This window comes from Mastomys coucha, unplaced genomic scaffold (genome assembly GCF_008632895.1).
Source record: "Mastomys coucha isolate ucsf_1 unplaced genomic scaffold, UCSF_Mcou_1 pScaffold3, whole genome shotgun sequence".
NCBI classification, from domain to species: Eukaryota; Metazoa; Chordata; class Mammalia; order Rodentia; family Muridae; genus Mastomys; species Mastomys coucha.
Genome location: NW_022196909.1, coordinates 44,265,554 through 44,291,444, shown reverse-complemented (window position 1 = coordinate 44,291,444; position 25,891 = coordinate 44,265,554). Strand labels below are relative to the sequence as shown.

Genomic DNA, 25,891 nt, shown 5'->3' with positions numbered 1-25,891 from the left:
ATACAAGACCCTTTTGAAAGGGATCTCTGGGAAATTCAACAGTGGAGAGCTGGTGGCCATCATGGGTCCTTCGGGAGCTGGGAAGTCTACGCTAATGAACATCCTGGCAGGATACAGGTGAGCAGAGGCCAGTGACAGTGAAGGCTGGGTGAGGGGCGGAGCTGCTTCAGTGCCGGCACGGAGAACATGATGTCAGCTGGTTGCTCCCAGAAGCTCTGATCGCATGGGCTCCTGGGAAGCCACGTGTGTGCATGAGTACCTGGGTGCATGCGTGCTTGCGTGCCTCTGTGTGTGTGGGGTGTGTGTGTATGTGTGTGTGTGCGCGCGTGCGCGCGCGCATGTTTGCATCCAGAGCAGCAATACTGAAAGTCTGCACCTGCTGATGGCTGACCGTGCCTAGGGTATGAAGAAGAGACCATAAGTAAGCGAACTAAGGCAGCTTCCTAATAAGCTCAGCCCGCAGTCCACCTTCCGGACAGGAAAATGTACCAAGGTCAAGGTATGGTCAGAAGCAAAGGTCAGAAGACAGACAGCCAGTAGGACAGCACGCTGGACCGTTAGACAGAGGAGAATGAGGGGCTGCTGCGTCCAAGGCTTGCATTTGCCGTGGTAGCTCAGGACTTCAGGGAATCAGCACCCCCAAGGCCATGCCAAGGTCGCACCAAGGTTGCTTACCTGTGAATGATGCTGGCGTGCTGAAGAAGGGTTTTCTAAAATCCTGTTCTCACAGGGTTCCCTTGGTAACTAGAGTAAGGAGTAGCAGCATCAATAATCCATAGCTAACCGGAATCAGAAAGAATTAAAAACCCACTCTCAACTCTTCAGTCTTTACTTGCACACATTTTTCAAAAGAGAAATCTGATGAAATCTGATGCCATCTTTGTTCCAGACCTGCATCAGTGTATCTGCGCTCTATGCCTATTTATTAACTCTCTAGGCTGTCCGACTGGCTGGAGTGATGTGGAGTTTTTTGTTCAAGGGACCTGTTTTACTGCTGTGAACGGACACCATGACCAAGGCAACTCTTCTAAGGACACCATTTAATTGGGGCTGGCTTACAGGTTCAGAGGTTCAGTTCATTATCATCAAGGTGGGAACATGGCAGCATCCAGGCAGGCATGGTGCAGGAGGAGCTGAGAGTTCATCTTCATCTGAAGGCTGCTAGTCTTGGCTTCCAGGCAGCTAGGATGAGAGACTTCTAAGCCACACCCACAGTGACACACCTACTCCAACAGGACCCACACCTTCTAATCCTGCCACTCCCTGGGCCGAGCATATATAAACCATCATAGACCCTTCTTTTCCTGAATAATGTCCCCAGAGTACAAGGACAAGACTAATGACAACACATTGTAATGTGTTCCATTAGTGGCAATTATTAATCTCTTGCCATGCTTAATTTATAAATTATGCTTTACTATACACACATTCACATGCATACAGCATAGGAAAAGTCACCGTCTATACGGTATACAAAATATACAAACCTCCGCATGGTTTCAGTCTCTGCCTAGGATACGTGTCAGTTACTGTCCTGTTGCTATGGCCAGATCCCTGTAGCAGAAGCCACTGAAGGGAGGAAGGCTGTGTTTTGGCTCACAGTCTCAGAGGGACCAGTCTTGGGATGGCCAGCCTGGCAGATCAAGGACCTGGGTTTGTCCCACAAGTGAAGGCGTCTCACTTCCTGGCTCTGCCAAAGAAGCAGATAAAGGGGAGCCAGAGGCAGAGCCAGGGTTCAGCCTTTAAAGGCCTGTCCTCTGACCCCACAGCCCTGGTCCACCCAGGCCCCACAGCCTCTTATATCAGCATTACAATTTGAGGCTCAAGAGTTCAAGCACACCCCATGGGAGACATTTCAGATGCAAGCTAGAACTTAGTTTAAATTCCTGAGAAAAATAATGGACACCTGTGATCCTAGTGATTTCAGTTGCTGGGAGAATGGGGAGAAAGATGAGTCTCACCATCTCTTAGAGTGCTTAATTGTCTCCTAATATCAGAAATGATGATTATTTTTTTCAAAATCATCACTCTAAGTTCCTCTTTATGACATTTCACTTTTAAAGATCAAAGAACGGAGACGGGGAGGGAGCGGAGTGGGACAGTTTCTAGGGACTGGCTGTGTTTTCATGCTACCACAGCAGTTCCTAGAAGACCAAGGGTACTTGCGTATCCCAGAGATGTGGAGTCAGCCCTCTTAGGCTGGGTACCCAGGGGAAGCCAGGGAGAGCTGCCCGTTGCCTGGGAGCAAAGTAGGACCCATTATAAAGCCCTGGGCCTTGGCCTTGGGCCATAGGAAACCGGAATCCAGGATGAGTTTTTCAGTCCCTACAGATTCCATAAAGCTGCTCTTCTCCATGGCCACAGGAAGGGAGGACTGCAAAGATCTGTCCTTGGGTGGGAAGGAAGATGGAGGGCCTCTGGAAGCCAGCTCTTTTGGTGCTTGGAAGCACCTGGGAGGCACCAGGCCCAATGGGTACACGTAGGAGAAACTGTCAGGGTGGCTTCTGGGGAGGTTGGGTGGCCCTCCATCCCTGTCAGTACACAGGAGGCTCCCAGCCTTCTCACCTGCAGTGAGAAAGTCCTCCGCTTGTTCTTGGACCCGTCATGGGGCTGAAGTGTCATGGCTGCAATACTGTCTCTGAGCGAGCCTGAGACACCTGCTGAGTACACTTGTAGCCCTGGGGCAGTTAGTGTAGTCTGGGCTGCAGATGGGGTAGCCATTGGTATCCGTGTAGTCTGAGCTGCAGATGGGGTAGTCATTGGTATCCGTCTTTGCCCTTTGGTTGTATTGAGGGACATCCCCAGGCATCTTTGTGTAGCAGGCAAACAAAAAGCCGTTTCTGAGTGGCGTGATAAACACGTCTTCTGAGAGAGGCCTGGTGGGGGGCATGTCTCCCTGCTAATTCCTTGTTCCCTTCACAGAGTACCAGTGCTGTACTCTTCATCACTTGGTCCCTCTGCTCCATCCTGTCGCCATGGTGAATGGTTCTACTGGGAAGAGTCCAGGAGGGAGAGAGGCCCCCTCTCTTGTTTGCTTCTCCAGGCCGCCTGAAGGTGGGAGGTTGAAGGGCCTGACTGATGGCCACCTTTCCACTTGTCTTGGCAGGGAGACTGGCATGAAGGGGTCAGTCCTTATCAATGGCATGCCCCGGGACCTGCGCTGCTTCCGGAAAGTCTCATGCTACATCATGCAGGATGACATGCTGCTGCCTCATCTTACCGTTCAGGAGGCCATGATGGTGAGCCACCCCTGCCCTTGACACAACCCAGACCTGCTTGCACACGGCCACATCCGGTCCCTTCTCTGTAGCAGAGTGTCAGCCCTGGTCTTGCCGCCACATGGCCATGTGAACCACAGCCCCCGAGACTAGGCATCCTAGTAGCTCTTGTTTGGCAAAGTCACAATCAAGGTTGAGATCATTGGTCGCTAAGTTGAATGACTGTTTCCATGGTAACCACCTTCCTATTTTCCCCATGGGCTAAGCAGTCCCTCCTGGCCCCCTGCTTAGTTAATGTTCCTATTGCTGTGATAAAACACCTTGACCCAAAGCAACGTGGGGAGGAAAGGGTTTATTTCACCTAAAATCGTAATCCATCATCCCGGGAATTTGGGGCTGGAACTAAAGCAGGACCATGAAGGCATGCTCCTTACTGGTTTGCTTCTTAGGGCTTTCTCAGCTTCTTTTCTTATAGCACCTATGCTACCAACCCCCTGGAGTGGTGCTTGCCCACAGGTCAATCTGATGGGACCATTTTCTCTCTCTCTCTCTCTCTCTCTCTCTCTCTCTCTCTCTTTCTCTCTTTCTCTTTGGTTTTTTGAGACAGGGTTTCTCTGTGTAGCCCTGGCTGTTCTGGAACTCACTCTGTAGACCAGACTGGCCTCGAACTCAGAAATCCGCCTGCCTCTGCCTCCCAAGTGCTGGGATTAAAGGCATGCGCCACCACTGCCCAGCTTGGGACCATTTTCTCAATTGTCGATTGCGGTTCCCACTTTTCAAATGTCTCTAACCTATGTCAAGTTGTCGTAGCCTAGCAGGCGCACCCTCTATCTCCGTTCTTGAATCGTCCTCTTTGGTGGAGTGACCATTCTCTGAGATCCTCATCAGACCCTCTGTCTGCCAGGTCAAAGACAGAGTCAGCCATTGCCTGGTACCCACAAGGTCTAGGCAGTTTAGGCTCAAGGGCGCAGGGATGAACAGAGCCTCTTAAGAATGAAGCCGTGAGGCAGGGCTGCAGGGCTGCCAAAGCCTTGTGGGGACTCTGAGGCAGAGCTCTGGTTCCAGGGTCTCTGAGTTTCCCATCTAAATTCTACGGGCCCCCCTTGGCTGTGGCTTCCTCATCTGTGAGACTGTCCAGTGTTGCTGGAATGGTGGCGAACATCGCAGGAAGGAGCAGGGCAAGACCTGGACCTTGTCAGTAGAAGAATCCTCTAGAGTGTCTCTCATTAATGGGCGACTTAAAAACCAGCACTGAGCTCTAGTTGGTAGCCTCTGCCCGTCATGGCTCACTTCGTGCCTCCCTGGCGCTGTTTCTCAGCTCTCCCTTCACTGCATAGAGTCTCTGTAGGATTGTGCCTCCCCTGGTCCTGAAGAAGACATCGGAAGAAGCTCTGTGCTTTGGTAGCAGATGGGGAAGCTCTGCGCTTTGATAGCAGATGGGGGATGCTCATATTGATGGCCTTACACGAAGAGGTCTTGCCCTCATGTTCACGACTTGAACCGGGCAAAGCCCAGACAAGTGCGCTTTGTGTGACTCCAGGGGAGTCGTAGATCAGTAAAGAAAAGTGGGTTAAGATTTCAGATCTGAGATATGCTCTTCTACCTGCTTTGTGGGGAAAGAGAAAAGGAGGGCCCGGCAGGGTTACAACTCATTCTTCTGCCCTGGTACTAGGTAAGGGGACACCTGTCCAGCACCCAGTCTCTGTGAACAGTGGCTTCAGGGGACATCTGCCTGCTTCCTTGGTCTCTAGTAAAGCTTTGGTGGGCTTAGAGGATGCAAACGGATTTGCACACGGATGGGGCCAGGCAGCCTACTGAGGTTTCCCTCACCTCAGGGCTCATTCTTCATGTCCTTGTCTAGTCCTGTGAGTCCCTGAGTGACCCTCTGTGTGTTGGGTGACCTGATTGTAGTGCTTGGTGAGGCACTGGTTGAGCCATGTGATCGCTTTGACTCTTCAACTCCTTCACTGTCCTTTTCTATGGTGACCATGTCTCCTCCGGGTCTTGCTATGAAGTACGTTGATAATCACATAATCAGTTGGGGGCTTGCACTGTACCTTTGGAATGTTTCTCTCTAACCTTTTATAGACTTCAAGGTCCTGTCTCCCATGGCCCCTGCTTCCTGGCTGCTGGCTACCAACCTTCGGTAGTTGTACATTTTTATGTGGCCTATCCTAACACATTCTTGCAACACTCCGTGTCACAGTATGGGCAACTGGCCTCGTGGAAGTAATGCGGGACTACCTTTGTCCCACTCTGAGGCCCAGGGTCTCTTCAGTCCCCTCCCCTGCCTCTCTGTCTCTGACCTGACCCCTTCAGCAAGTTCGCTAACGAATGAGGTAGATTTTAAATGTATTCTTGTGCTGGTTCAGAAAACTGAGGCCCAGGTATGCCCAAGAACACAGTCTGGTGTAATCTAAACAGGGCTGAACCTGGGCCAGTTGAGTCTGTCTCAGGGTTTACAAGCAAGGCTGGGGACCCCACACTGTCCTGGTAAATGGGATCTGAATACACGAACCAGGAAGTTCATCCCGCTGCCCAACGGCGGATCCTCCCAGCGAGACAACTTCAAGGTCCCGAGTTTGCTCCTGTTTCCCTTCCGGGCCATTTTCAAACCCTCCTGCCTAGGGTTTCCTTGTCTCTGTGCTGTGCACATCTGGGTTATCTCATGGGGATACCAGAGATAACCGGAAGCATAGTAGATCCATATGTGTCTCCCAGGATGCCCACCTCTATCAGGCCATGGATGTGGGAAGCCGAGACCTCTTGGGTCTCATGAATCTATCAAGCAGCTCAAAAGTTGATGGGACAGTGGACTGTGGTGTGGCTTTGGATCATTGTGTGTCTTTGACCATGGTGTGTCTTTGACCGTGGTGTGGCTTTGACTGTGGTGTGGCTTTGGATCATTGTGTGTCTTTGACCATGGTGTGTCTTTGACCGTGGTGTGTCTTTGACTGTGGTGTGGCTGTGGACCTTGTTTGGATCCCGTGAGCCTCACGCTTCCAGAGGCCTCCTGTCCTGGTTTGAATATGCTTGGCCCAGGGAGTGGCACTATTAGGAGGGATGGCCTTGTTGGAGGAGTAGGCGTGGTCTTGTTGGAGTAGGTGTGTCACTGCGGGCGTGGGCTTTAAGACTCTTCTCCTAGCTGCTTTGAAGTCAGGGTTCTGCTAGGAGCCTTCAGATGAGGATGTAGAACTCTTAGCTTCTCCGGCTCCGTGCCTATCTAGACACTGCCATTCCCCTGCCTCGATGATAAGGGACTGAACCCCTGAACCTGTAAGCCAGCCCCAGTTAAATGTTGTCCTTTCTAAGACTTGCTTCGGTCATGGTGTCTGCTCACAGCAGTAAGACCCTGACTAAGACAGTGCCTCACTGGTCGTCTCTTGTCCACAGGTGTCCGCACATCTGAAGCTGCAAGAGAAGGATGAAGGCAGACGGGAGATGGTGAGTCTGCTACTCCAACCCCAGAGCGTGATGCAAGCACACGCGAACTGCGAGAGGAGGGACTTGTTCCTCCCTTCTGGATTTTTTTTCTGTTGATTTTCTTTGCCTCCCCTTGAGTGTGTGTGTGCGTGTGTGTGTGCGTGTGTGTGTGTGTGTGTGTGTGTGTGTGTGTGTGTGTGTGTTGGGACGTGCATCAGAATATGTGTGTGAGGCAAGGTATAGTGGTTGGAGTCCAGGAGAGATGGCTTTGTGGCTAGACTGATTTTTAGATCTAGAGTTCTGCAGCCTTGGCACCACCCCCACCCCACCACCAATAACCAGAAGATATAATCCTCACCCCCTTGGGTGTTTAATATATTTTAGATTAAACTATTCTTTTCTTTTTTTTTTTTTTTTTTTTTTTTTTTAGAGAAACGCTGACAATGGGGATAGTTAATCATTGGTTTAAAAATAACTCCCCTCCGCCCACATACCTTCACAAGGAGGAATTGGGCTCTTGTGTCTTATTAACCAGCCGTTTACAAAAACAATAAAAACATCTCAGCCTCACTGAGACATCTTCTCCTCCCTTTTACCAGTTCCTCCAACTCCCTGAGCCCTCAAGGAGCAAAGAAAACAAACAGGACACCCCCCCACCCCAGCAGGAACCCCAGGAGGTCCCCAGGGTAGAGTGGGGGAATACCTCTCAGTCCATATTCACAGGCCACCTGGGACAGCTCCTCTTGCCTCTTCCTGGCTGTCTCTAGTGCTACTGAGATGCTCTGCAGATGAGAGATGTCGCAGAAGGCCCCCTTACATGATGCTCTCTGTGCCTTCTGTCCCCTTCCGAGGGCAGGCAGTGGGGGGTAATGCTGTTGACGAGCAGTGGCCAGGGACAGTATTCAGTATCCTTCAGTTCACATGCTCAGCCCAAACCCTTCAGTGCCTATCACGGCTAATACAGTGTGTCCTGCGGTGGCTGACTATGGCAGGGCAGCCTGAGGGTCCCCCTTCTCCTCTCTCACGGGACCCTCACACTCTGGGGTTGTCTGTTGTGGGAGTGAGGTATGGAGACGAAGAACTCGTTTCTGGGGTGAAAAACAGTTCCCTGGAACTACTAAACAATGTTTATCCTAGTTATCAAGTAATTCCTATGGAATTCTCCCATTCTGAGATGGAGGGGATGATGTTGGACTATTTGTATCCAACACAAAGAAGATATGGAAAAGGCAGAGGTCCCATGTGGGCTGTAGGATGGGGCTTGTGACCGCATCCTGTAGGGTGGGCTTCAAGAGACTCTGAGGTCCCCAGTCTTCTCTGAATCACATGGCTTAGAAAGATACCACCCCCACATTCCCACTGACTCCCATCCCCCCAGACCTACCTCTATCCCTCTTTCGAATGAAGGCAGGAAGAGACAAGGCTTAGGGGCTGACCTTCCAAGATGACGTGCCACAATTCGAAGCCCAGTACTTCAGACTGAACAGGCTGTTTTGCAGAGGTCGTTGGGATGGCCCTGATCCAATCTCACTTTGTCTTTACAAGAAAAGGAGGGTCAGGACATACGCTCACTCAGAAGGATTTCTGTTGAGGACCCAAGGAAAAGATGCTGTCTGCAAGCCGGGAAATGAGGGGTCAGGACGGGCTGGGAGGAACACTACCTCCCACAGCTTGAGCTTAACCACCCAGCCTTCAGACTCTGAGGTGGTGTGCCCAGTATCTACGCCTTCAGTCTGGAATACTTGGTCACGGCAACCCGAGCTGACTTAAGTCAAGCAGCCACTGGGATGACAAAAGAAAGCTCTAGAAAGAAAGAAGAAGGGAAAGAGAAAACCAAGTGTCAGAACACGGTGTGCCAAGGTGAACCTGAGATGACCTAGACCAAAGAACAGGGTCCTTTGTCCTTTATCTGATGCCTGCCCCAGCACCCCCTGGCCCTGCGTTCTGTCTTCACTGCCCAGGAGGAAAACCACCCACGCTGGAACAAGTGGTGAGCCTGACCGAAGCCAGAAACGAGTCCAGAGGGAGCTCTCTCCTTTAGAGCATCCTTGTGGCTCCCGGTGACTTACCAGAAGGCTCTGGTAGCCTTGGGGACCAACTCCCATCCCTGATGGCTCCTATCTACCAGTCTCTCAGACTCCACAGGGGCCCAAAACACCATCTAACCTCTGTGATGCCTTGCCAGTATCTGACAGTGGCTACCAAGTAAAGCAATAGTGCCTGTGCTGATGTTCCTCCCTGATGTAGAAGACGCTGGTCTCTCTGGAGGGTGAGCGGCGGGGACTTAGCTTTGTCTCTTGGGCTCCAACCAGAGACCCAAGGTGAGGGCTGGCCACAGACTTTCATAGTGTAGAGATGAGAAGACCAGAAGGGGAAGGTCCTACAGAGAAGTAGAGCTAACCACACAGGTGGACAGCCTCTTTAGCCCTGGCTTCTCTGACTTTCTCTTGATAGCCTATGTAACTCATGCTTGGAGCCTCACCACCTTTCAGGCACTGGCTGAAGAAGAAAGTATCATTCAAGTCTTCAGGTTGGTAAGATCTCTGTGAGTGCGGGATGGAAAGATGGAGGCGTGGGCTGTTTCTCCACAGCCGTGGCCCTGTGGCCAGCCTTTTCCTATGCAGCTGGGGAAGCCGAATTCTCTGGACTCGGGACTCTGAGCAGGTGACCCCTTCGAGGCAGGCATTTGGCCTCCCGTGCCATCTTTGCCTCTGATGCTCTTCGGCACCGTCAGAGTCTAACTTCTAGCTTCAGTTCCCTCTCCTGGGTGCTGGTCAGGGCCCCAGGAGCCCACTCTGCGGCTGGAGCGGCATCTTTTAGAGAAGCCTGGAAAAACTCATAGTTAAGCCTCAATCTGACAGGATCCTCCAGCCTTCATCATTCTGCTCTAAGAAATGTCCCCGAGAGAGACAAGCCCAAACCTGTCCTTCAACCATAGCCCATGCCGAGTGTCCCAGAAAGCCAACTATGCAGGTCGGAGGCCATCGCATGTTTGGCATGTGTGTGGGGCCAGAAATTCCACTTGCTATGGGATTTTTTGGATGACCACAGCTCTTGCCTTTCCCGTGAGCCCATAACAGGCATCTCAAAGGACAGCTCTGCAGCAGGACACTACCCTGACTCATTTCCCATCAGCCCCTGCAGCACCTCGATGAATGCTGCGTATAGGGCGCGGAAGAACAACGGAACGGAATGTTCTAGCGCATCGTGGAGTATGCTGTTCATAGCTTGCGTCGTTTCCCAGAAGGCCCCTCGGCCCCGAGGAGCTCTCTGGTACAGCTGCTTCCTTGAGAGGGAGAGCACAATGGGCAGTCTTGGGCTTCTGAGACCGTCCCCAGAGGGCACGAGGCTCCAGGAGGACTTGGATTGCAAGTAGCCGTGGGGATTTTTGTTTTCTCTTGTATTGTTCTGTTTTCTTACTTAGGGAGACATAGAAATGAACCTGTGGAGTTGTTTTGTTTGGTTTTCTTTTCTGACTACTTTATAGATAGGGTCTATATAGATATAGAAAGGGTCACCTCTAAGACAAGGTTGGAGAGAACGGACCAGGCCTGATGCTTATATGTGGAAACGCATCGTGTGGGCATAAGGACTGTCATCAACTGGTGGGCTCTATCTCCACTTACGTGTCCTGAGCTTCCCCAAAGAAATCAGGGTGCGCTTTGTGTATGGAATGCTGGCCCCCCGGAGGAAACCACCCCAGCCACTCTGCAGGATCAGCTAGCTGTCTGGAAGAGCCTGGAATCCTTGTGGTGAGAAAATCACAGACACTGCAGCAAGAAGCAAAAATGCCTAAAAGAAAGGGCTACCCATGGAGGCCCTGCCTCTCTGGCCATTCCTGGTTAGCCACACGGAAGCTGTTCCCAGGTTGACACCTATCTCCCAGAGCTGTGGCATTCTAGAAGGAGACCATGGTGCTGGGGCTATAAGCGAGAAGAGGCAGAGTGGGACTTGAACCAGGGTCCCCGGCCCCACCAACACTGGATTCTGAGGGGCCCTCCCAACCAGCGTTTCACTTTGTACGGACCACGCATAAACAATGCAGATGTCCAGAGTGGAAAGTTTCTCCTTCGTGTCTTCTTCTCCTCTCGGATGACTTCATCTCCCCAGAGAAGCCACTGGCCAAGATCCTCCTGGGATGGCCACCAGGGCCTGGCCCCCTCTGAGCTGTCCTGCCTCTGGGCAAACTCTGGAGGGAATCACTGAGTGCCCTGGAGAGGAGCCTGGCAGAGATGTGGCAGCTGCATCAGCCTCTGCTCCCCAGGAGCCTGCTGACCCATTTGTTTCTCTCAGCCAATACTAGGTCACCATCGTGGGCCAATCAGAGGACACTATGTATAACTAACTATATCTGTTATTATTATTCTTCTCATCCTTTGTCCCAGGGCCCTGGGCATGAGGTGGCCACTGTGTCAGTTACAGTACAGATCTGCTCACTGCCTTGGGACATTTATCTGTGCACAGTTCGAGTGGCCTCATAACACAGCTGGCTCAGGGTGCGTGTTAGGGAACTCGCAAGGGAATTGTTCGTATGCTTCACATGAGATGAGAAACAGAGGTAGTGGCTGTTTGGGATAGGGTACCTACTGTGTGCCCAGTGTTCCAATAAGGCACTTTGAGGTCATCACTGTGTGACGCTCACTGACCTTTGGTGCTGGTCACAGACCCGATCATCCACCTATTCATGTGTCCATTAATCCATCCACTGACCAAATATTTATAGGACGTTTCTTCATGCTAGATGTTAGGCTCAGCTTAGGAAAGAAGGATGATATTAGGTCACCAGCCGGAGGATTTGCAAAGACTCCAGCCCTTGGCTTGGACCCCCCAACGCTACTTCTTGCCTCTTGACAGTTCCGCCTGTCTCTCCAGGCAGGACCACTCACTTGGGGTGGCCTGGGACAGCCCAGCATTGTAGACTTGTGTGTATGGACAGTCGGGGTTGTTCCCAGGACAGGACATCCCACAGGGCTCTGCGTGTGTACTTGACGGCCATAAACTTGGAAGGTTGTTTCCTAATAGAAGCTCCGGGTATTTTCACCCACAGGTCAAGGAGATCCTGACAGCCCTGGGCTTGCTGCCCTGTGCCAACACGCGCACCGGGAGCCTCTCGGGTGGCCAGCGGAAACGTCTGGCCATTGCGCTCGAGCTGGTCAACAACCCTCCTGTCATGTTCTTCGATGAGCCCACCAGGTAAGCCTGTGTCTGGTGTCTGGAGTGCTGACCAGAAAGAGACAGGGAAGAGTCACGTTAGAGTCTGTTCTGAGGTTTTGGAGATGGCCTCACTGTCTCGGAGGGACTATAAGCGTGTGCCCCGTTTGTGGGGTGACAGGACAAAGCCACTGGCCCAGAGGCTTCTGGGTATTTGGGACCTTGGGGTACTGAGTGTGGAGTTATTGGAGTTTGGAAACATCCCTTCGTAGTGTCTGTCACTCCCTTGTTCCCGAGTTCCCAGTGGCATAGTTTCCTGAAGGCTAGTGCTCTGAGAAAGGGGCCTAGACTATTATGTTTTTAGCAATTCTCTCCCATTCCGAGTGGCTCACTGCCTTCATGTGACCATGCAAATCCTGACTTCTGTCTCGGGCACTCCTGCTGGGTGCTCGTCTTGTGGATGCCCACTGAACTTGAGAGCCATCCCCAGCATCTCAGGGAGGCTCACATCTACCTCAGCTCAGCTGAATGCCTGGCCCACAGTGGGCCTCCCGAAACAACTTCAAGAACCCTTTAAAATTGCCTCTCACAGGCTCACTGCCCCGGGAGGAAAGCCAGGGCTTGGGGGTGCCCACTATGACTCCTTCCCCTTGTTGGAAGTTCCTTAGTCAAAGCAAGACGGGCTTGGGAGTGTTCAAACAGGAGAAAAGAGAACTCACTCCAGGGGTGCCAGATACTGGCAAAACCCTGAAAGCCTTAGGACTCGGCCTGCCCACAAAAGACATCAGTATAGTCAGTAAAACATCAGGAGTACCCTTACCCCTCCCTAACTGCCCAAGCGGGCTGAGGGGTGTGTGGCCTTGTGACTGCTGACTGCCAGGCCTCTCTGTTTACTTTGGAGGCCAGCTATTTACCCAGACAGTTCTGATGTCTCTGGCCAAGGCAGGTGGGCATCCCCTCCCGCATCCCCTCCCCCATCCCGCAGCCAGACCTTTGAGAATCTTCTGGGCTCTTGTATCCTTGTCAGAAATAACACGGGGCACACACAGCCCTTGTGGAGGTGTCACCCTTGAATAGCTCCAGGAGCTGAGAAAAGCCCGCCCAGCCTTGGAGAGGTGCGGCTACAGGTCCTCCCTCAGCAGTGACTGCCCATTCCCCCAAGACCTCGGGCACTGAGTTCGTCCTGCACGTTTTTAGCATCTCACGGTGTCTTTGACTTGCAGTGGCTTGGACAGTGCCTCCTGCTTCCAAGTGGTGTCCCTGATGAAAGGGCTGGCCCAGGGCGGCCGCTCCATCGTCTGCACCATCCATCAACCCAGCGCCAAGCTCTTTGAGCTCTTTGACCAGGTACGTGGCCTCCTCCCCTGTCCCGGTCCTTCACCTATCCCAGATTCTTACCTCAGACTCCATCCTAAGATCCCTGACAGGACAGAGATAGCCTGAAAAACTTAGACCCTGGATCTGTATTCTTGCCGCTAGTTTTCAGGATGATTGGCTAACTGATTGGTTAACTAGCCGGTTGACTGATTGATGAATGACTGATTGGTTGACTGGCTGACTGACAAGGCTGACCCATGAGCAGGCTGGCTGGCTGGCTGGCTGGCTGACTGACTGAATGAATGAATGAATGAATGACTCACTGGCCAAATGCTTGAAGAACTGACTGAGTGCTGGCTGATCCATGAGCAGGCTGGCTGGCTGGCTGGCTGGCTGGCTGACTGACTGACTGACTGAATGGATGGATGGATGAATGAGTGAATGAATGAATGAGTGAGTGAGTGAGTGAGTGAGTGAGTGAGTGAGTGAATGAATGACTCACTGGCCAAATGTTTGAAGAACTGACTGAGTGAGAACCACCATTGCTGTGTGATTGATGCCTTTTCTCTCTTGCTTTCTCTCAGCTTTATGTCCTAAGTCAAGGCCAGTGTGTATACCGGGGAAAGGTCTCAAATCTCGTGCCGTATCTGAGGGACCTGGGTCTGAACTGTCCTACCTACCACAACCCGGCAGACTTTGGTGAGTAGAGGCCACCTAGCTGGAAGGAAAGGGGATCTCCCTCAGTCTTGTGTTGTCCCACTTTGATCAGATGTGTAAGTCAGGAGTTACTGCTGCGTCTTAACCAATGAGGCGGGGCCGTTCTATGGTAGTTCCTGTGAGGACTCCGGGCGGTCCTCTCTTCCAGGAGGACTTGTCTGATGACCAAGATCTGCCCCATCTTTGCATGGCCTCACCCTTCTATGTGGACACGGGTCACTAAGCTTAGGACCAACCCTACATCCATGACTGCTTCCCTATAAGCCACCTTGCTACTTAGAGCCACCCAGAGGTCCCAGGTGGACAGCCCTTATTTATGGCTTTTCTTTCACAGCTCTATTCCTCTCAGATATCTGGCCACACAGCTCCTGGGGTTCCATATGTTACTTCCCAAATTGTGTCCTGGGGCCCCTGGTCCAAAAAAAATTCTCACCTACAAGAAGCAGACTGCTGCCACAGAGTGGGGAGGGGAGGAGGCAGGTGAGGTAAAGTTCTCCTTAGAGGGAAGAACGGGGCATATTTCAAAGCCAAGGGAAAGGACTTGTTTATAGTTGGCTCATTCCCTCACACAAGAGAAGAGAGAAGCAGTGATGGGTACCACTGAGCGGGGGTGGGGGGATGGAATCCCAGAGAGGAGGATAAGCGGGAAGGAGGAGAAATGTGGACCCATGGGAAGATGGCTGGTATCTGGTGAGGTGAGCAAGCCCCATTCTTCCCAGGGGTTTCTCTCCCCAGTGGTCCTCTGGCAGGAAAATGGGGCTGTGACACTTAGGAGTGATGTGAATAGCCAAGGAATTTAGAGATGGACCGGGCAGTGCTGGAGGCTTGCTCAGCGCTGTGCGTGATGCTGGCCCAGATGTATCCTGGCTTCCGCTTGATGTGCACATAGAAAGGCGGTCACTCGTTTGCTAAGGGGTACCGGGGAGGAGGGGTCCGTGGACATCGGCAATGTGGTACTCAGATGAGGGCTATGCTCACTGGGAGGTTGCTAAAGGAAGGAGCGGGATATAGAGGTGTTGAGACGGAAGCAAACTGTCCTCACCGTGGAGTGAGCAGGGACAACAGAAGTCTAGGTGGAGGGAACTTGCACAGGGTCCAGGAAGGACAGAGAGGGTGAGGAAAGCCAGGAGAGACGCTGTTTGCTGGGGGTGAGGGGTCCCCAGCCTCAGAGTAGTGGACTCTGAGCGCTGTGAGCAGCCCTCCGCTGTGGACCATCTTATATACTCAGCACTTAAGCAAGGAGCCCTGCTTCCTCCGCTCCAGCCCATGCTGGTCCAGAGCAGGCATTTGGTGTATGCTGTACAGCTAGGTGGTCGTGGTGCAGATGCATGCACATTTATGGGTTTGCGTTTCTGGCCTCCTGATACCGTGAATGGTTTACCGGGGCAGCGGGAGGAAGGGAGGTTGTAAGTGGACATCGGTCGGCAATCCGCCAGCCAGCACCGTAACTCATTTTAAAGTTTTCCCATTGCCGTTTGGGCTGTGCCATTACCAAATGTCAGAGACCTTCAGTTCCCATCAGCACCCCGCGTTGATCCTTCCCAGAAGCCCCTGCCTCACTTCCCCTTCTGTGTCTCCCACAGTCATGGAAGTGGCATCAGGGGAGTACGGGGATCAGAACAGCCGCCTGGTGAGAGCCGTGCGGGAGGGCATGTGTGACTCTGACTATAAGAGAGATCTCGGGGGCGACACTGACGTGAACCCGTTTCTCTGGCACCGGCCTGCTGAAGAGGTAAAGCAGGTGAAGGGATGGGAGAGGTCTGGAGATTGGAGGCGTGTCCTGTGGGTAGCTCACATGCCGTGCTGCATGGCATGTACAAGCTCCTGGCCTGGGAGGGCGTGGCAAGCAAGTGGCTTACTCACGACCTTTCACTGTGTGTCCTTAGGACTCCTCCTCCATGGAAGGTTGCCACAGCTTCTCTGCCAGCTGCCTCACCCAGTTCTGCATCCTCTTCAAGAGGACCTTCCTCAGCATCATGCGGGACTCGGTAAGGATGTCCATTTCCTCGCCCCCCCCACCTCCCCACCCACTGCACTTTCAAGTCACTGTTTCTCAGTTTGCATCAGTCAGCTACCACTGTTGCGCTGCAGTAACAAAAGGCCCCAAGACGTCTGTGTTCACAAGACCCAGTGTCTGTCTTGTGCTCTCATACATGTGTTGTGTGGGTCGAGATGGGCTTGTCCCCATCTCTCTTCTCACTCCAAACCCCAAACCGGATAGCTCTAGTATGGACCTGCGGGAAAGTACTAGAGGGAGATGGAGGACTGGGATCATGCAGAGAGAGAGGCAGAAGATAGTGGACGTTTAATAACACTTCGGTCCAGTGGGCACTAGGCAGCCTACCTGGGAAGGCTGAAGTCCCGTATTGCCTCAGGGCCTTGAGTTGGAAGACCTGTACTTTACCCTGTGGGCTCAGGCTCATAGCAACCTACGCCACAGCGAGTGAGGGTCTCCCGTAGAGCCATCCCCAGCATTGCTTTGTCTCCTCTGCAGGGAGACCGGCCTTGTTTGCCAGCTTTGAATAGATGCAGCGAAGTATAGTAATTTCTGTTTAGTAGTACATGAGCTCAGTGTGTGCATGAATGGACTTGATAAGGACTCGGATTATTTTCCCTGGAGGAAAGGGCAGGTGTCTCGTATGCTGTCACAGGAGTCAGAATCCGATGCTTCCGGTGGCCTTGGCCCTGTCCCCCCTCTCCTGGGCACTGGGTCATTGCTGCGCCTGCCCTTAGGTCCTGACACATTTGCGAATCACCTCGCACATCGGGATCGGCCTGCTCATCGGCCTGCTGTACCTGGGGATCGGGAACGAAGCCAAGAAGGTCCTGAGCAACTCCGGCTTCCTGTTCTTCTCCATGCTGTTCCTCATGTTTGCTGCCCTCATGCCTACTGTGTTGACCTGTGAGTGCCCTTCCCTTTCAGCTGGAATTCCTGCCTAGGCTTGGGGTGGCTGAGGCCCTGCCTGGACCATGTGGGGCTTGTACAGGCCCACAATGTCTGAATGCTTCAAATTCAGCCTTTCTATGCTGACAAAACAGGTTGTGTTGTGTTTACTACTGGGTAAGAAACTATAGGATAGTAGGTTCAGGAGATGGCTCTCGGTGGTTAAAATACTACCCTTTTAGGGGACCCGAATTGGGTTTCTAGCATCCATGTTGAATGGCTCACAGCTCTAGGGCATCCAGTGCCTCTGGTCTGTGGGCATCTGCATATATGTGTCACACACACACACAAAGACACATACACAAATACTGTGTTTAGTACCAATGATCAAATCTCGGTGAAAGGCAAAGGAGGCACGGTGGAAGGCAATTCCCCAAAGTCCGCTATTTAAGAGACCTTCAGTTTGGCTGCGCCTATCTGACCAATAGAGTTCAGGTATTCAGATAGCCTGGATGGCCAGCTCTGGCCACTTTGGATTAGAGAGCTGGTGAGCCCATGGTCCCACCAGCCACCATGAGGACACTTGGTGCTGTCAGGGACTTGGTCCACTCTGGGTCTTCATGGGACCACTTGGATTGGTGTCCTTCTTGCTGCTATAATAAAATAAAATCACAGACAATAGCAGCTTAGGGAAGAAAGGGTTTATGGGTGTCCAGCCCCAGAGCCAGCATCTGTCATGGTGCTGGAAGGTGCCACTCAACCCCATGCAACAGGAGCAGGAAGCTAGCTGCACTCGAGAAGCAGAGAGTGAAAACAGGAAATGGGTCAAGGCTGTCAATCCTTAAAGCCCCGCCCCCTCTACAGTATACACTTCCTCCCACAAGGCTCTGCCTCCTACAGGATCTGTAACTTCCCTCAAACAACACAACTAACTGGAGACCAAGTGTTCACATACATGAGCCTGCAGGGGTCGTTTCTCATTCAAAGCATCATGGGACGTTTTTCAGTTTTCCGAGACAGGGTTTCTCTGTGTACCATTGGCTATCCTGAAACTCACATTGTAGACCAGGGTGGCCTCGAACTTACAGAGATCCGCCTGCCTCTGCCTCCCAAGTGCTAGGATTAAAGATGTAGCTCTTGAGATTAGAGAAACAGCTGGTGAGTGATGGGGCACGCCTTTAATCCCAGCACTTGGGAGGCAAAGGCAGGCAGATTTCTGAGTTCGAGGCCAGCCTGGTCTACAGAGTGAGTTCCAGGATAGCCAGGACTACAGAGAGAGAGACAGAGAGAGAGACAGAGAGAGAGACGAGAGACAGACACAGACAGACACAGACAGAGACAGACAGAGAGACAGAGAGAGAAACAGCTAGCTAGCTGGTGGGTTTTTTCCTAGACCAGTGAATCTAGGTTTCATCTTCTGTTTAAAGTCTGAGGTCTGGAGTGTTGGGGGCCCACACTGTGACATAGGTCAGAAGCGCCAGGGCTCATCCATGTGCGCGTACCAGAATCCCTGGTTGTGCCTACCCAACCAGTCTCTTCCGCCGTCTTGTTGTAGTTCCCCTGGAGATGAGTGTCTTCCTCCGAGAGCACCTGAACTACTGGTACAGCCTGAAGGCCTACTACCTGGCAAAGACCATGGCGGATGTCCCCTTTCAGGTATTCGGGCCACCAGTGACTTGCAAGGGGGAGCAGACGTTCTCCACACCCCGCAGAACCGGGCGGGACCAGTGTCCAGGAGTGTTCCGCTGAGAAGAGAAGCAGGGCGTGGTGGGGTCTGCAGCAGAAAGGGCCCCAGGGGTGGGAGACAAGCAGAGCCCCCAGGGACACAGGCTCTGTACTTGCAGATCATGTTCCCCGTGGCCTACTGCAGCATCGTGTACTGGATGACGTCCCAGCCGTCGGACGCTGTGCGTTTCGTGTTGTTTGCTGCTCTGGGTACTATGACCTCACTGGTGGCTCAGTCCTTAGGCCTACTGATTGGAGCTGCATCCACATCCTTGCAGGTACAGTAGGGGCCTGGGGGTGGGGGGGAGGAGTGCTAAGCAGCGCTGGGCTTCTGTCTGTCTCCCCGATCTAACATGGTTCTATGGGGCTCAGTAGTCTCCCGGATCCTTAACTCTGTTGTTAGCTTCTAGGAGTCTTCACTAGGCTATTCTCATAGGAACGAATTAGCATTGCCTCCATCGGTCAGAATGACCTTCTTACAGTAGGGACATGCACTGCACATGCCCAGACAGGAATACCCTGCAGTGCTTTCTAAATGTCAGCTCTCATGGCATACTAAGCATACCCATTTTACAGCTAGGGAAGACTAGGGACCAGAGATGCCTTGACTAGTTGGCACAGAGGCCAGGCTCTCCACACCTCCAGCCTTGCCTCAATAAGGCCCACTGGGCCTCCCGTTGGCACACCAATGGTGGGTACCCACTCTTCACCTCACCCTGAGCCTCACATAGCTCTTCTCTCTGTCCTTGAGCCTGGCCTCATCTCCAGTCACTCCCCCAACTGTCTCCCCCTGCCCTTACAAACCAACGCCATCGGAGGCTCTTGAGGTCTCGTGCCATGTTCCAAGGGCTCCTGGGTACCACATACGGCGGCCCAGTTCATCTCTAGTATTCCCTCCCGACAGTGGCTTCCCTGGCCTCCAGGGTCTGGGTTCCTCACTCAGAGGTGGAAGCATCCATTGTATCTGTCTCATAGCATTGTACGAGGGCCAAAGACAACACCCACCCTGGAGAAGTGGCTGGGGTATCCCAGCCTCAGATCAGGCCCGTGGAAGAGTATCTGTCACCCCAAGTTGACCTCTCACTGAAATGTGGCCCATGCACCCGTGCCAGTCCCACGAAGGCATCAGAACCGTGCTGTTTCCATAGATGGCTTTATCCTCTAATGTTGATCCCTCCATCTCTCCTTCTTAGAACCCCCCTAGAGCTTTGGACCCCAGGGGGTGTATCTGACCAGGTGCTGGATGTCCTGAAGCTCATTCCTGAACAACACACACACACACATACACACACACACACACACACACGACATACAACGCACCCAGCACAGCCACACCATAGAGACTTTCCCATAGAGCCTGGCAGGTGAGAACTGCTGCTTGCAGCCTGTCTGGGTGTCACCTTTAACTCTCTGAGGACAGCAGGACCCCAGAAGAGGGGCCCATCTAGTAGGTTTCCATGGGATCCTTGAAAAGTGTCTCTGGCATTTGGTGCCAGATCGGGTTGTTGACAGCATCTTTGCCTCTAGGTGGGACCCTCCCCACCCCCACCCCCAGAGAGGTGGCCCTACCCAATTGTCAGCTCCAAAGGACAGCTAGAAACTGATCGCTGAGACTCCTCAGAGACCACTCCCAGAAACTATTGGCCTCCACCCTCAGGAAATTCTGTTTATTCCGTTCTGCTCCCTTCCTCAGCTGGGGTCTCAGGGCCTCTCTTCAGGAGATTAACTTTTGCCCCGCCAGGGAACATTCTTGACCACCATCATGGTCTTGGCCCTTTGACCCACTTCCTTTCCAGCCACTGGGCTGTTCTCGGGGGTCACCTGAATGGGTGGGATATCCCCCCCCCGCCCCTGCATCCCTCCCTCCCTGCATTGAGTGCCCATCATGTCCCACATCCCATTGCATCTCACTCCAGGTTGCGACGTTTGTGGGTCCCGTGACAGCCATCCCTGTCCTGCTCTTCTCCGGATTCTTTGTCAGTTTTGACACCATCCCAGCCTACCTGCAGTGGATGTCTTACATCTCATATGTCAGGTACCTGTGGGCGTGGTGGCAGGGGCATGGTGGGGTGGGGGCGGGTCCAAGAACTGAGCGATAATGGAGCTAAATCCGACTCCAAGGATCTTCCTTTATGTTTCCCTTAGTTTTCTGTGCGTCTCCAATGCGCACACGCACATACGATCTCATACCCTGAAGATGCTATGATATGCCCTCATATTCCGAGTATTCCCAAGGGAGCGTCAGTATTTTTCTGGAAAAAGTGCCTCAATGAGATATGAACAAAGCACCTAGTGGGGCAGCACGCTCTCTCTCAAACACCCCAGTGCCTTCCAACAAGAATTTTCTGGCAACTTGGGTCCAGGGTCTACCAGAGTCCTACCCCTCTGCTGAGTGGCTCTGCACCCTGGGCATTCCCTGGGCGGTCAATGGCCACCCCTAGGACTTGGCATGTGTCCTCAACCTCCGACCCTCAGCTGCAGCTCTTTCCCTGCGTCACAAAGGACCAGGCTGGGAACAAGTGTCTCTTTCCTTGAGTGTCAGCTTAGACCCCACTACATTGTTTAGGAGAACAAGACAGACACAAAGCCGTTGTGCAGCGTTTCAGCTGCCTGCACGCTTGCCAATCCTGGGAAACCGGACACCAGCGCCTTTCAAGTGAAAAGCCCTCCTTTTGTTCTGCAAAACAAGGCTGGTCCAAAGAGGCTTTATTTAAATGCCCCGGTGTTCTTGCCAGGATATCCAAACCCATAACAGGACCTAACAGTGAAAAGGTGTACAGGCTCAGAAGGAAGCCAGATGTTAATTTTTTTATTTATCGCCCCAGTGGCTTAAGCGGGGGTTCATTCCATTTTGCATTTTCTCTGGCACCTTGAAAGAAATGGGGTTGGAAACAAAGGTAGGAGGCTGGTCCAGGGCCGACTCAGGAAGCCGTAAAATCAGGAAGCGGTGCAGGGGAGGGGGCCGCTGAGTGTGGAGGAGAGCCAGCCTAGTGGCCTTCAGCCAGGACTGCCCTTCATACCCGGCGCTCCTCCTCTCCCTAGATACGGCTTCGAGGGGGTCATCCTGTCCATCTACGGCCTGGACCGAGAGGACCTGCACTGCGACATCGCGGAGACGTGCCACTTCCAGAAGTCAGAGGCCATCCTCCGGGAGCTGGACGTGGAGAACGCCAAGCTGTACCTGGATTTCATTGTCCTGGGCATCTTCTTCATCTCCCTGCGGCTCATCGCCTATTTCGTCCTCAGATACAAAATCCGGGCTGAGAGGTAAAAACACCTCCGAGCCAGCACTGAGGCAAAGCAGACATTGTGACCAAGGGCACTGCTGGGAGGTAGCAGTGTACCTGCTCCTGGTGACACAGACTCTCCCAACCCAACCTGGAGGACACGCAGGCCGACGATGACCAGTGTTGAGCGCCTCTGCCTGCCGGGTTGGAACTGTTCGTTTCCTTTTCTAACTAGGGAGATGTAGGACGGTTGGGCTTTTTGTTTTTGTTTTTTTTTTTTTTTGACATGTGGGATTCAAAATACAACTGGCCTAGAACGTCATTCTTTGCTCCAGCTGGGGACAGGAGGCTTCCTCAGTAGGTTTCCTCCGGAGTCCAGGACACACTGGCCCAGAAGGAGGAGTGTTGGCCGAGTTGGTCCCCAGAGAGGAGGACGTCTTGGGGGAAAAGTCCACACATAGCGGCCATGGAGTCCGCCCGAGGACTGTCTTCTCCTTAAGGTCTCAGCCTTCTAAAGTTCCTCTCATTTCTGATGAAGTCACTTTCCGAGCCAAAGTCGATAGATGTCATTCACTTCAAGAGATCTTTTTAGCACTTCTTGAGGACTTATTCAGGGTAAAAGATGTGTTTTGCTTAGACACGGACAGAAGAGTCCCACAGAGTCACCGAGGTGGGGCTCCCAGATAAAATCAGAGAAGGTCAAACGCAGGCTCCAGGCGAGGGAGACATCACACCAGCTGCGCTGGGCCAGCAGGGACTAACGCAATGCAATGCAATGCAACGCAGGCAGTGCTGGGGGAAATCAGCGCAGGCTCCTTCCAGACTTTCTTTCTCACGTGCTTCTTATTTTAAGCAAACTTAGACGGGCATAAAAACTCTTCCCGGCCACTTTTCATTTTGCCCAAGAAATACTCGATCCTCTCTGTCGATTTTTAAAGACCATTTTCCCTTTCTTCATGAATCACATTAACTACCTCCACCGAGCCTGGGAAGCCGGCCTGGGGACCTATCAGGTGTGTCCCTCAAACTTGAGGGGAGCAATGGGCTGTCAAAGACGGGCAGGCCGGCTAAGTCGAAGGGGAGGTGCCATGGATGCCCCCGTTAGGAAAACGGAGCTGCTCGCCTCTTCCAGAGCACCCGCCATCCTAGGGTCAGTCTCCTACAAAAGTCTCTATTTTTGCGGGTAGGTCAGTGTAATCCCTGTGAGCCTCAGTTTCCCCACCTGTAAGTAATTGCACTAGATCATGTCTTGACAGGTCCTGAGATTCCTCAGCTGTGGCCTTGACGCTCCCGTATCTCATCTGTAAGAGAATGATAAGGGTCGAATTTTACTTACCGCATGGGTAATGTGCTTTGGGACTCTTTAGAGATTCTTTTTATTTTTTACACTCCTAGATCTTTTTTATAGAGGACGCGATTGAAATGCGTATCACGATGTAATTTTCAGTTTGCTTGTTCTATACAAACACGGCCTTGCCTTCTAGACTCAGCTTTTAACCAGGGACACGATTCGCCTTTATTAAAAAAAAAAAAAAAAAGTCTTCATTAAAGAAAAAAGAAAAAAAAGACAAAAGTTCTTGATTGAATTTCAAGATTATTAGGCATGGCATCCAGAGAGGAATTGGCTTCTGTCGAAGTATGAGCTGAAAGGAATGGGTGTTGGGTGGGCAGACCTCAGTCTGACACTTGGTGAGGTTGGTGCCGAAGAACCCATTCCATCCGTGTCTGCATGTATGGGTTGGTATGGTGGGTCATGCCTGGCAGGCTCTGCCAGGGACTACCTTTCTCCCCGGAGACCTCTGTGCTGTCAGTCACAGGCAAGGTGGGCCATGTTTTGAATCTGGCAGGGCTCCTCCGCCTCTGGAGGAGTTCTTTCCTGTCCAGCTTTCTCCTCCACCCTGAGAACAGCTTGTCACTGCTCCGTGAGTAAGTGAGGGTGCCATGGGTCCTTCCGTAGCGCAGAGTCTGGGCTCAGGATACAAGGGCTGGCAGGCTGCTGGGGGGTGGGGGGGGGTGGGGCAGGGTGACCGGGCAGTTGGTAAAGGATGCTGACCAGAATAGGCGAGGGGTCAGAAGTCAGCCAGCAGGTTAGCATTGCTCGCTTGTTCTTCAGACTTGAGGAAGGCTGACAGCCATACGAGGGGACTCTGCATCCTCGTCCCTCATCCAGTGTCCGCAGGGGCCGAGGTACGTGGCTCAGCTTATTCCCCAGACATAGCCTGGATCCCAGAGATGCTGTCTGAATGTCCAGACTCTTCCCTTTGATTTCTCTTCCAGTTCGTCTCAGTCGTGGTAGGAGATACCCGGAAGTGTGCACCCTCCTGACGCTGACGTTAAAAGTCAGGCTTCCCCTGCAGTTGGGTTCCCTGGGAGCCTTCCTTTCCTCTCTAGTTGAGTTCCATCAATTGAAAGGAAGGATTGCAGTGGGCTTAAGGCTACACCACCGCCTCCTGTTAGCTGCTAAGACAAAAGTCCTCATGTAAAACAAAAACCAAAAGCCCAAAGACAGAATTTACAGGGACCTTGTCAGTGAGAGGCCTATGGGGCCCTGCCAGGTTGAGGCTCAGGAAAGGCTCCGTGCAAGGGTGGGGCTACTAGCCTGTCTAGCCCCTTTCTTTGTCCGCTGCCCCCTACCTGCCCCCCACCCCACCCCCCAGCCTCCTGCCCTCCTCTTCTATCCCTTGTCCAGAGAGACTTCAACTCTCCAATGTTACTTCTCGGGAAGGGGATGAGTCAGTGAGCCCTGCGCACAGTAGGTGCAAGGATCTCCCTTCCTCACCTGAAGGTGGAGAGAGGCACCCATTAGGACCAGAAAATGGAACATAAAGCTTAGAAATCCCCAGAAAGGTCATTTTTTATCAACTCAGGGCCAGGGGCAGACAATATCTGCAAAGCTGAAAATCCCCGAGTGTGCCCCTGACAACAGAAAAACCAGACTGGAGATGAACACCTTCCCTTGGGAGTATCTAGGCACCATGCAGTCCCTTCTGGCTTCTCCATCCCATAATTACCCCTCAAACCTTCCTAGATCTGATTTCAACCCCCTTGTTGTTCCGGGTCCTGAGGCCAGGGAAGGGACTTTTTTTCTTCAGGGCTTATACCCCACTGGGCAGCTACTATTCCCTGTGTCTCTGTGTAACATTGGAATGGAGAGGGGCAGGCAAGAGGCTGAGGGTCATCCGAGCCCCGAGCCCCGAGCCCCAGTCAGACACCTTGAGTCCCTGCTTCCTGGTGTTTCCAGCTGTTTACACAGCTGTAAACAGGCCGAAAGGCATTAGACAGATGCAAAATGCAACTCGGGCGCAGTGGCTGCCTCCTTGGTCAGGCACTCCATTAAAGAGAAGGCGGAAGGGAGAGGCCAGTCTGCTCTCTGTCCCCTGAGGGATTTATATCCCAAGGGCCCATGATGAATGTCATTAGCCCACCCAGAGGCCTGCCTTGCTTGTGTCTCAGTGAGGGTGGCCTCGTTCTTTACTACCTTAGCCGAGCTTCCCAAGACAGCACGAGCGGCCACCTCAGGCCAGACACACTGGTGTCTGCATACTTTGTGAGTGAGTGTCTGTCTATGATTTTACACATGCCCTCAAGTGCACACGTATGTGCACATGTGCAGGCTCACTCTTGCACATGTCCGACAGAGTCATTGTATGGCTTTCCCTTCATGTCAGTAGCCTACTGGCCTTCGACGCCTTCCTTATCACCTTTACTCCACGGAGGAAAGACAAAATTCATCCAGGCCTATGGAAGGTCTCTAATGGAAAACCCATCAAGGCTATTGATGAATACCAGCTAAATGAGAATGAGAATGTGACAGACAGACAAACGGAACCCAGCAGGGGTTGGGGGGGGAGCTCAAGGATCAGACTGTGTCAATATAAAGTTAGATACTCGGAAGACATAAAACGGCTAATAAAGTATTTTATATAAAGTTTTTATGTGCATTCGGTGTCCAAGGCTCCAAGTGATTTGTTGGCGGGTTTTTGCTTGAGTCAAATCCACGTTTCCACCGACTAAAGATGGATGGGTCTGCCTGATAAAGAGTTCTGATCAGTGGTGTGGTCTGACCCACTGTGGAGTCAGTCGGCCTGCTCTCTGCAGCGTTTTCTGTGCAACTGTTTCTGGGTTGTGTTCCCTGAGATGCCTAACCCACAGGCCTCTGCTGTGATCATGTGACCCTGGTCTCCAGCAGCGCCAGGTGAGGCTCAAGCCCCTGGAACATGAAGCTACTG

At 52.5% G+C, this 25,891-nt stretch overlaps 1 protein-coding gene across 1 annotated transcript in view; it reads left to right on the top strand.

Moving 5' to 3' along the window:
* Positions 1-25,603, top strand: part of Abcg1 (ATP binding cassette subfamily G member 1) — a 61,849-nt gene extending 36,246 nt beyond the window's left edge. Inside the window, exons 3-15 of the mRNA XM_031347229.1 lie at positions 1-117; positions 3,107-3,239; positions 6,612-6,662; positions 11,689-11,834; positions 13,016-13,139; positions 13,694-13,808; positions 15,410-15,558; positions 15,713-15,814; positions 16,560-16,728; positions 18,266-18,366; positions 18,555-18,713; positions 20,352-20,470; positions 21,478-25,603. Coding sequence (XP_031203089.1) covers positions 1-117; positions 3,107-3,239; positions 6,612-6,662; positions 11,689-11,834; positions 13,016-13,139; positions 13,694-13,808; positions 15,410-15,558; positions 15,713-15,814; positions 16,560-16,728; positions 18,266-18,366; positions 18,555-18,713; positions 20,352-20,470; positions 21,478-21,706 — 1,714 coding nt within the window. The 3' untranslated portion in view covers positions 21,707-25,603. The remainder of the gene's footprint in view (positions 118-3,106; positions 3,240-6,611; positions 6,663-11,688; positions 11,835-13,015; positions 13,140-13,693; positions 13,809-15,409; positions 15,559-15,712; positions 15,815-16,559; positions 16,729-18,265; positions 18,367-18,554; positions 18,714-20,351; positions 20,471-21,477) is intronic.
* Positions 25,604-25,891: the final 288 nt, after the last annotated feature.